The following is a 12,066-nucleotide window of genomic DNA, read 5'->3' on the forward strand; positions in this document are numbered from 1 at the left end:
TAAATTCAATGGTAAGCATAATATTTACCTTTAACTGGACTCTCTGTGCACGTGTTTCTTCTATTTTCTGTCGTATTTTATCTTTCCTATATTCTTCATAAGCAAATGGATTTACCATCAGTTTCACCTTTTCAAAATGAAAAAAGTTTTTAAAATAAAAGAATGGTATTTAGTAATATCGTTTTCATATACACCACGACAGTTATGCCAAAGAACAGGCAGATCCCCTACAAATCCTATGTATGTTTTACAAAAGTGCGAGTAGTGAGGAAATGGCCATAGACTACACATTAGTTACCTGAAACATAATAACTGCAGTTTTCTGTTTACCTTGTGATAGAGTCTTATATCCATGAAAAACCCATGCATATATGCCCGGAGGAAAGGAGATCCAATGAGGTGGGTGAGCCCTGGGAAAGGTCAAACAGAAGACAGCAGGTCCTTAAGCAATCTTCATTAAAATTACACAGTTTTTCTTGGGCAACAATTTGATTATAATAAGATTTCACTTCAGACTAAAAATTTAAGGATTAGAATTACTAACCTTCTTCGATATCTATAGAGAACATTTAATGTACTTCAGCAATATCATCCTTATTTATTTTAAATGTAGTAATACTACACACAAAAATGATGAGGAAAGTCCTTATGAACTAAGACAAAGAGGGTTCCCTTATACCCTCTGAGTGGTCCTCAGATTTTTTATTTCCACAAACAAGTTCAATTTAGAAAATAATACTGGGGATCAACAGTAAGTTGGCAAATTGAAATGAGGAGAAGGGAGAGAGGAGAAACACTGCTATCAGACCATTTGCAAAAACAAAGGACACTCACAAAAACAATGTACAAAGAACCATCTTCCAAGAAAGAACAGCTGACAAATTCCTACCACCATATATAAACATACATACATGCATATTAATACTCGTATCACATATGCATTCCTCATCAGGGACTAATGAAAAGTCCACTGCCAGTCAGGATTTGAGAACCCTGCCTCAAACAATACCTTTCACAGAGTTTCCCAGTTTTAACAGGTTACACTTAGAATTTGTGGTGCTGGTGGTCACATAAGAATGCTCTGACTATGTCACAGGAATTATTTATAATTCCAAATACTGACACAGAAAAAGATTGAGACTTATCTTCAAAATAAGGCCACATGTGATGTACTCACATGCAGAACATTTATGGTATATGTCAGTGGTCCCCAACATTTTTGGCACCAGGGACTGGTTTTGTGGAAGACAATTTTTCCACGGATGGGGGGAGGGATGGTTTCAGATGAAACTGTTCTACCTCAGATCATCAGGCATTAGATTCTCACAAGGAGCCCACAACCTAGATCCCTTGCATGTGCAGTTCACACTAGGTTCACGCTCCTATGAGAATCAAATGCCATGGCTGGCAGGAGGCGGAGCTCAGGCGGTCATGCTCACTTACCACTCGCCTCCTGCTGTGTGGCCTGGTTCCTCATAGGCCACCGACTGGTATGGGTCCATGGCCCAGGGGTTGGGGACCCCTGGTATAAGTGACTGTCTTTCTAAGGAAAACATTACTCTAATTTCCAAATTTTAGAAATATACATCCATCTAGACCTGAAAATCAAGTACTGAGCAAAATCATATAGTAGTATAAAATAGTATACGTTATAGTACAATATAAAAAAGAAAATTAAATTTAGGATATTCTCATAACGGAATTCTAAAACTTGATTAGGAAAATACTGTCATAGAATTCATTAGGTTAATAAACTATAGGGTTTGAACTTTCACAATGGAGTCTTAACAAAAGAGGGCTGAGCCTTAATGAAATGTGAATGTATACAACTGCACGTGTATATTCTATAAATCTTCCTCAGGATAAGGGTCTGATTAACCACTACACTATAAAATACATATACCAGTGATTGCAAAAGTAATTTTTTGTTTCTTTTATTAATGTCACAGAATTAATCCCAGTCAGGTCATAAATAAAAACCGAGTGAAGCGCTTTTCATAGTGAAACAATCCTAACCCGAGAATCGGATGCAGCAGCATTTCCTACAGTTAACTCCATGGATCACTAGTCCCAAGAGATCTTCTGAGAAAAGGGCTCCATGGTCAAGCAAGTTTGGGAAATGTTTCATACTTTCCTCCTGTTTGGAGATTTACAATGTATGATGGTATTAAAGGCTCTAAGAAGTATGTGAGGTAAAGAAATTGATTTAACTGTTCTTAACCTAGCATTTCCCTTATTTGCCACAGATCTCCTAAAATAACAGGGTGCTGAATATTTTCCAAGCATTTTCTGATTCCTTCTCCAGGCAACCCTATGGGCAGGGACCAATATTATTGCCATTTTACAGATGAGGAAACCAAGGCTTAAAGAGGCTAAGTGAATTGGCCAAGTTGTGCAGACATTAAGTGACAGAGGTGGGATGTAAACCCATGTCAGTCTACCTGTAGTGCCCACAACATCAGCCACTATGCTATCCACCCAGTCCTTTTTACAGACATAATTTTCCAAAGAACGCACTGTGGGAAATACCAAGCTATAAGATCTGCTATCGGCCATATCCAGAAGAGTCAGAACTTGCAAATCTTCAATATACTAATGCTGCACTAACAATAATCTTAGGAAGTAAGGGAAGTTCATTACTTACTTCTACTCTTAAGATATTCTATTTAGAAGGTTTTATATATTATGGGGAAATGATAAAAGCTCATTTGACATCGAAAGATATTAGTAATATACATAAAATGCTTTCTAGTATGACTGTCATTTTGTTGAGTATCTATTTCTATAGTTTTAAAAATGAGCAGTACAATTACTTTTTAACAAAATATACCTAAACTTATATAACTGCTTTCTTCACCCAAAATAAACCCAGTAAAAAGACTGAAAAAGAACCCAAAATGTACTAAACATAGTAGTTTTAAAAAAAATCCACAAAAGAACAATGACCTTTTTTCATTTGATTTAGAAATGTAGGTGAGTGTGACACAGCATATTATAAAAATTATGTTGGAGACACCTAAGAAGGCACTGCAGTAAGAAGGTCCTATTTCATTCAAGTCATTTTTTAAAAGGCTAAATTCAGCTCTTTTTTGGTAGTAACTGACAGAAAGTAATTCTGCCTTGATTAACTGTGCTATGAGATATGGGTTAAAAAGGAAGTTTAATTAATCTAATGGTAACATGATTCTGTTTTAATACTCAACTGTTGTTGCACATTTATTTGTTCCAAAGACAACTAAGTTGCCTTGCCTTGTACAGCATGGACCCTCTAAGTTTTCCCACTTTCAGTAACTTCTGCTGTAGCCCCTCTGGCAGCAGCAGAACAAGATGAGCACCATCTACTCTAACCTAGAGGAGGGCTAGGCAAGCAGGCCCAACATGTCCTGCAGGGGCTGGGATGGCTGGGGGAAGGGCATGGACTCTGGATTTAAAGCTCAACTCTCAAGTTTACTACCACTGAAACTTCTGGCAACATACATTTATCTTTTTTTTTTTTTTTTGCCTCAGTTTCCTTATCTAATGGAATCATAATAGTACCCAATCCATAGGGATGTGAAGATTAAATGAGTTACATGTAGAACGCTTAGAATACTGCCTGCACAGACTGGGCGCGGGGGCTCACACCTGTAATCCCAGTACTTTGAGAGGCTGAGGTGGGTGGATCACCTGAGGCCAGGAGTTCAAGACCTGCCTGGCCAACATGGCAAAACCCCGTCTTACCATGCTGCGTGGCGGTGCACATCTGTAATCCCAGCTACTCGGGAGGTTGCGGTAGGAGAATGACTTTAGCCTGGGAGGTGGAGGTTGCAGTGAGACAAGACTGGGACACTGCACTGCAGCCTGGGTGACACAGCAAGGCTCTGTCTCGAAAAAAAGGATACTGTCTGCACATAGTAAGCCCTATCTCGTAAGTATTTGCTGTTCTTTTGAGACACTTCTTGGCCTGTGACCTTTAAACATAAAGTAACTATTAAGGTTCTTCTACATCTGAAGTTTCAATGTATCACTTCTAAGTTCTGGATTGGGTCTTTTATAATCAAACCTAAAAGGGAGGCAGGAATCACTTACTTGCCGTCTCTGAGACATTTTCAAAACCTTATTATACTTCAGATAATATTGGGGAAAAAAAATCACTGCTTTCGTGACAATTTTTTTCCTCTATATAGCTAGTATGCTAAAATAAAATTATTTGCTAAAATAAATTCTCATTTAAAATATAAAAAAGCTTCAATATGTTAAATTTACTTGAACTTTTTTCTAAGAAGAAAGGTTACAAATCTGACAATATATAATATGTTTAATATCTGATTTGGCAGAAAGGGAAGATTTGGGAGATGAGGTAAACATGGCTCAGCCAATTCTCATGTTCAAAACTCAAAAAAAAGTAGAAATAAAGTAATTACATAATATTTTATCACAATTTTTTTTTTACCTAAATTTTCAAGGTCTTTCTTGGTGACAAATTTATAATCATCATAGACTGTGCTTTCTGGATTCTCTTCTAATTCTTCGGTCAAGTTGTCTAGGAAGGAACACCACCGAGGAGCAGGACCCAAAACCTGTTGGTGTTTATGAGAAGGTCAGCAAAGGCACAGTTTACCACGTCATCCAAGTCTCAGTTATTTATAACCAGATTTTGTTAAATATGATTTCTAAATCCTTTTTTCTATCAGAAGTATTGACAAATGGATGCAATATGTATAATGAACAAGTATATAACAAGAAGAGAATAAACAAAGTAGTAAATGTTTAGGCTTGTAAGAGAAAACAATCTCACTTAGTCTAGGGTACAAAAGTATGAATGAATGTTCTTATATTAGCACTATCAAAGTACAGATAAATAATTCAGACACTTATAATAACATCCATCCATTCATGTATCACCTCCTTCCTTCAAAATACTACTGGAATTCTACAAAAGCATTATTTGGTATACTAGATTTTTTAAGTTTGCCAAACAGAAGTCTAAAAGAAAAACTACCTTTTTAAAAAACAATATTTATTATTATTCTTATTATTGTTTTGTAGAGATAGAGTTTTGTCATGTTGCCCAGGTTGGTCTTCAACTCCTGAGTTCAAGCAATCTGCCAGGCTCAGCCACCACACTCGGCCCAAAATTACTTTCCTTTAAGATTTTTCAACTAATTACTTGACAATTACATTCCATTCTGCATGGTCCACTTCATTTAATTCATTTAACTCATTAAAAACTAAAATTCTAGACTACAGTTAATGGCAATATATTGTATTCTTGAAAATCGCTAAGAAGAGTAGATTTTAAATGATCTCATTACAAAAAATGGTAAGTACTACGTGAGGTGATGCAAATGTTAATTAGTTCAATTTAGTCATTCCACAACATATACATGTTTCAAAACATCATGCTGTACATAACAAATACATATGATTTTTATTTGCCATTTAAAAATAATTAGTTGATTTTTTAAATTTCTGTATAAAGAATTCTTCAAAACTAAATGGGTGACCAGGCTCCACGAGTTATCCCAATGAAAGGCTGAGGAACAAAAGGCTGAACAGAATTACAACCAACTAATAACATATGAATCATTAAGTTTGTAATCCAACTATGAAAAAATATAATCCAATTACTTTCATAAAATACTATGATCACTTTGTACATTTTTGCTATTGATAAAATCTTTCCCAACAAAATGCCACACCCACTGAGGTCAATGTATGCCAAAGGAAACCTGCTCAGTCGACAGAGGAGATATGCCAGTGAAATCCTCCCTTAAGCTAGAGGTATTCCGATGAGAGAACACTGGGCTCAGGCAAAATGGAACTTCTAGTGACGACTTAACCTGTTTATTTCAGTAGTAATCAAGCGTACCGGAAAAAAAACCAGAAATCATAATGGAAATTATTAAATCTAGCTTAAACTTTCTGAAGAACGAAAGGTAGAAGGAACAGAGTTGTAACAAAGAAAAACAGCCCCTGTTAACACTCTCTTCAAATAAAAAGTAAATGTTAGATATGGCCATAATAATTTAGTTATATTATTTTGCCTGATTAGAAAGAGTGATTCTCTTCACCTCAACACAGCTATGGTACTCATAAACATGAAAAAAACTCGAGCATATAGTCTTCCACAGAAATTTCATATTAGTGCAATCTACAATTTTTAAAAATAGAAGTAAAGGTTTTTATATACTAAGTGGTTTGACTCCAACCATCAAAGACAAACCTTCAAGAAATGCAAGGCATTTCTTAAAAATTCCATATACAACACTTTTTAAAAGAACTGCTAAGGTTTTAAGCAATTTTAGGACAGTAGCTTGAGGTCAACAACTAAATGTTACTACATACAAAGCACTGTGCTAAATTAAAGACACTGACCACAATCTCCCTGAAGTTTAAAATCCAGCTGAAGCACATGTGTGCACTTGCATGTGCACACGCACGCACATACACACACAATGTGTGTGCAATGAACTCGGACTGCACTGAGTCCAAGGGGAAGATGGCTTAAAAAAAAACTAGGGAAGGCTGGGACACTGAATAAGTCTATTTGAAAGGACTTCATGGCCAGGTGCGGTGGCTCATGCCACCCTCCCACTTGGGAGGCTGAGGCGGGAGGATCACGAGGTCAGATTGAGACCATCCTGGCTAACACGGTGAAACCCTGTCTCTACTAAAAATACAAAAAAAAAAAATTAGCCAGGCGTGGTGGCAGATGCCTGTAGTCCCAGCTACTAGGGAGGCTGAGGCAGGAGAATGGCATGAATCCGGGAGGTGGAGCTTGCAGTGAGCCGAGATCATGCCACTGCACTCCAGCCTGGGCGACTGAGCGAGACTCCGTCTCAAAAAAAAAGAGAAAGGACTTCATGTTGGAAGGAGCACATGAGCAAGCTAGGAAAATCACAGGCATCTTCTGAAGCCGAGAGAGTTGAGGCCCTTGTAACTACAGGGGTATCTGCTTCCAGTGAGTCACAAACCTGCAAATGCAAAGCTCTATCAGATACTGGTGTACTCCCTAAAACAGCAATCTTTTCTTTTCTAGACAAGAACAAAGTATGCTATTATTGCTTTTTTAGAATATAATATCCAAGATATTGTCCTCTGAGGAGAGGAGAGACATCTGTTTTGTTAACTGCTGAATTTTTAGTACCTAGAACAGTGCTTGCCAAATAGTAGGTGCTTAGTAACTATGTGATAAATAAATCTATTCATGTATAAAACACATGAATTTCATATGCATAAAGTACTAAAACTGAAAGGGTCCTCTCTGGCAAAAGTATTTCTAAATTGGTCTAATATTCCTTATTCAGATAAAAACACTCAAATACCTCACCATAAAGCTACTGGGTATATGAATACTTCTGGTGAAAGTCAGATCTATCTTGACTCCTATGCAAGGGTACACTGTTACCCAAAGAACCTCAAAATAAATTGTTCCACCTTTTTAAATCAATCATAAACATGGGCTTCAAAGACAATAAAAAGATCATACTGTGTGCACTGACTTCTGGAGGTGAGGGGCAGGAATACTAAAACAGTCTAGATGTGAATTTACTTTCACATAGCTCTCTTTTATAATGTTCCACAACATTCTTTCTGATTATCTAGATTTTAATGGAAGTGGTTTAAATTGCCTGTCAGGGGACAGGTCTAGTTATGGCAAATAATCTCTGCAATCAGATTCATGGCCATTAAATTTTCTAGGAAAAAATATTTCCATCAAAAACAAAATTAAATCTAGTAGTTGACCTTATTAATCACATTTCCTGAGTTCCTTTTCAGAGAAAAAACATCAAAACCACCATAACAAAGTTGAAATTATTGATTTACACTGGTATGAACTGCAGGTTTTATCCACATTAGACCTTTCCTCAGAGGCCTACCATTAAGTTTCAAAAACAGTGGCCAGCTTAGCCAATAAGGAGGGCTCAACCGCAGGCACGTCACGCTCTCTGATGTAGCTACATCACAGCATCAATGTGTAAAATGTCTTTGTTGCCTTCATAGCCATAAAATATGTTAAACCTCAACTAATCCTTTGAAATATATTAATTTACTTTCTAAATTCCACATTTTACAACTTGAGGAAAACATCCTTTTTAGACATATATGGACTATCACTACTACCTCAAACTTTCCAGGTTTTCTGTCCTGCTGTTACATTGCTGTATTCTATACTTCAGTCACACCATGTTGCCCATGCTGTGGTCAATTTATAAGACTTTCTTTTTTTCTTTTTATTTTTTTTGAGACAGGTTCTTGCTGTGTTACCTAGGCTGGTCTTGAAACTCTTGAGAGCCTCCAGAATAGATAGAATTACAGGCAGTGGTACTGTGCCCAGCAAATATTTCTTCAACTCATAGGTCAGTATTAATAAAAGTAGAAAATTGAAAACTGACTCATCAGATTGCTAGAAAGGGATAATGTGGCTCCCTTAGCAACTTTAATGATAATCATATCAACCAATCTAAATGGAAATACTTGATTCTCCAAAATATGAATCTTTATGTACCAACATGCTACAAGAAGGCCACAACTCAAATGCAGCAAAGTATCTGCTTGTGCCAATCTACTTGAGTGGAAGAACCAATTTTAAAGGACATGAAAATACATGCCATGTGCCCAAGATGATCACTGCTTCTATGATTACAATTTGTCTTTAAGATGTTAATTATAAAACTTAAAATTCTCATGTATTCCTGTAAAGGACTACAAGTGGGGAGGAAAAAGGGTGAATACTAAAAATCTTAGGGGCCAGGTGCAATGGCTCACGCCTAATCTCAGCACTTCGGAAGGCCAAGGTGAGAGGACTTCCTGAGCCCAGGAGTTCCAGGCAGCCTGGGCAACACAGTGAGATCTTATCTCTACAAAAATACATATTGTTGGCCAGGCACAGTGGCTCACATCTGTAATCTCAGCACTTTGGGAGGCTGAGGTGGGCAGATCGCCTGAGGTCAGGAGTTCAAGACCAGCCTGGCCAACATAGTGGAACCCCATCTCTACTAAAAATACAAAAATTAGCCAGGCGTGGTGGCACATGCCTGTATCCCAGCTACTCAGGAGGCTGAGGCATGAGAATCGCTTGAACCCGGGAGGTGAAGGTTGCAGTGAGCCAAGATTGTGTCACTGCACTCCAGCCTGGGTGACAGAATTAGACCCTTCTTCAAAAAAAAAGCCAGATTGTTAAAATTAGCTGGGCATGATGGCATGTACCTGTAGTCCCAACTATTATCCCAGGAGGGTGAGATGGGAGGATCCTTTAAGCCCAGGATTTGGAGGCTGCAGTGAGCTATGATGGTGCCACTGCCCTCCAGCCTGGGCAATGGAGTGAGACCCTGTCTCTAAGAACAATAAAAATAAAAATAAATAAATACTCTTAGGGAGCTGAAAGAGGATACTCCTTCCCTCACTCTACTTTAGAAAAATCACTGTGCTACATCCCAAAGCTGTGCTGAGACAGAAAAAAAGATTGAGGATTACCAGATAAATGGTTTTAACAGATCAAGAGTGATTAAAACAACAACAAAGTACTATTAATATTATAGACAAAGAACCAAAGTCTACTCAACCAATACAAATGCCATCATTTTTTTCTGCTTACTTATAATGCCACTGAGTATGACAAAGCCTTTCATTATCTAACGTACTATTAATGGAAAAATAAGAAAATAATTGATAACATAGAACAGCCGTTAAATTTGAAATTATCTTTTTTTAGAAATATTATTTTTTTTCTTTGAGACACAGTCTCCATCTGTATCCCAGGCTGGAGTACAGTGGCATGCTTTAGGCTCACTGCAACCTCTGCCTCCCAGGTTCAAGCGATTCTCATACCTCAGCCTCCTGAGTAGCTGGGATTACAGGCACTCACCATCACAACCAACTAAATTTTTGTATTTTTAGTAGAGACGAGGTTTCGCCATGTTGGCCAGGCTGGTCTCGAACTCCTGACCTCAGGTGATCTGCCCATCTTGGCCTCCCAAAGTGCTGGGATTTCAAGGGCACCCAGCCTAGAAATATTCTTTTACAAGCCTGGGCAATGTAGTGAGGCTTTGTCTCTACACATTTTTTATATTTTTTATAAAAAATATTAAAAATTAACCAGATATGGTGGCATGTGCCTGTGGTCCCAGCTATTCCTGAGGCTGAGATGGGAGGATCACTTGAGGTTGAGCTACAGTGAGCCATGATCACACCACTGCATTCCAGCCTGGGCAACAGAATAAGACCCTGTTAAAAAAAAAAAAGAGAAAGAAGACCAGAGAAGACCAGAGAAGAGAAGAGAGAAGAGGAGAGAAGAGAAGAGAAGAGAGAAGAAAGAAAAAGAATCACATGGAAAAAGGACCTAAGTAAATTATTTTAATTTCAGGAATAAAACTGAAACCATGAAATGTAACGAGATAGATTTTAATTCAATTTTTATTCATCACATATTTATTAAATTCCATATTTATTATGTTCCAAGTACAGTATACCCTATAAAAATAGTAGAATGAAACCCAAAAGGAACAGAGTTGTTTCAAATATAGCAATACTTATGTGGAAGGACTAAATGATTCTTAATTTCTTCAACTTCATTCATTCATTCAAAAAGTTAACTGGGCATTTGGTAAAAGTTAAGTGCTAAAGTCAAACATAAGTATGTGGAAAACAGTCAAGTACAATACAATGGGATTAGTGCCAAAAGAGACATTTTTAAAAGGTTCTAGGAAGCCCTTTATCTGCTGAGGCCGATCAAGATAGCTTTGCAAGAGGCACTTGAGCAAGGCCCTGAACAACTGAGAGGCTATGGTTTCATAATCAGTAAAGCTTAACTGCCATACTGAATAGTTAGAATGTAGTGCTACATAAAATTAATATATTTCACTGATTAATTACACAAGATGTTTTTAGGAGAATTGTCATTTTTACCTTTTAGTGATCTTATACTATTACAATCCTAGAAATTCAATTTAAACTTTTATGTTATAATGACACTATTAAATCAAACAGGTAAGAACTACATTTACTGACTAACAGCAACAGGAAGTTTGAATATAAAAGTTTTTTTACCACCTAGCAACCATATCAAGTACCTAGTTATTTCATTATAGAACTGTTTTCAGGACACTCTAAAAATAGATATAAATATCAGTTCTGGAACTGGAACAATAATAAAAACAACAACAACAATAAAAATAATAATAGCACTAGCAACCCACACTCTAAGAGGTAGAGGGTTTTTATCCCCCATTAGATTTTTTTTTTTTTTTTTTTTTTTGAGAAGGAGTCTCACTCTGTCACCCAGGCTGGAGTGCAGTGGCACGATCTCAGCTCACTGCAACCTCCGCCTCCCAGGTTCAAGTGATTCTCCTGCCTCAGACTCCCTAGTAGCTGGGACTACAGGCATGCACTACCACACCCAGCTAATTTTTGTATTTTTAGTAGAGACGGGGTTTCACCACGTTGGCCAGGCTGGTATTGAACTCCTGACCTTGGGTGATCCGCTCACCTCAGCCTCCTAAAGTGCTGGGATTATAGACATGAGCCAGTGCGCCCAGCCCCCTATTAGAATTTAAATCCAGGTCTAACCAGAAATCTGTTACCCTTACTGTGAGGCCATGATTCTTTTTGGGAAACAGGATCTTGCTGTTGCCCAGGCTGGAGTGCAGTGGTATGACCATAGCTCACTGCAGTGAGGCCCTGGTTCTCTAATAGAAACAACTGGAGTCAGAGTTTGAAACAAATAACTTTTTGCATTTTAAAAAAGTAATACTTTTTTGTATTTTGTATACAGTATGTATGCTGTATATAACAAAAAATCTTCAGTGAGGTCTGGGTCAGTGGCCCATGATCAAACCATATTAACATCTCTGCAGCAAAACCTACACAAATTCACACCAGTGATTTGGGATAAACACAGAACTACAAAGAAATTCATTATTTCACATAGGTTGAATGAATCAGGTCCAGTCAGGGTTCACCACAGGGTTATAAACAAACTTTCAAGGCTTTTTAAATTTCAGAACTGCAGATAAGAGATGGAGTTGTACTATAATGTATATACACACTATACATAGCTACATATGGTAAATATATACTAAATAT

The 12,066-nt window shown here is 37.4% G+C and overlaps 1 protein-coding gene across 2 annotated transcripts in view; it reads right to left on the bottom strand.

The window, feature by feature from the left end:
• The window catches only part of NOL10 (nucleolar protein 10), a 129,432-nt gene that overhangs the window by 43,395 nt on the left and 73,971 nt on the right, over positions 1-12,066 (bottom strand). For both annotated transcript variants that reach the window (XR_004026955.1, XM_003272741.3), the window contains exons 14-16: positions 4,433-4,559; positions 331-410; positions 29-127 (exon numbers count right to left, since the gene is read on the bottom strand). Coding sequence is in view for 1 of the 2 variants with exons in the window: in XM_003272741.3 (XP_003272789.2) it covers positions 29-127; positions 331-410; positions 4,433-4,559 (306 nt within the window). In the remaining variant the exon portion in view is untranslated. The remainder of the gene's footprint in view (positions 1-28; positions 128-330; positions 411-4,432; positions 4,560-12,066) is intronic.

The sequence above is a fragment of the Nomascus leucogenys genome, chromosome 19 (assembly GCF_006542625.1).
Source record: "Nomascus leucogenys isolate Asia chromosome 19, Asia_NLE_v1, whole genome shotgun sequence".
NCBI classification, from domain to species: Eukaryota; Metazoa; Chordata; class Mammalia; order Primates; family Hylobatidae; genus Nomascus; species Nomascus leucogenys.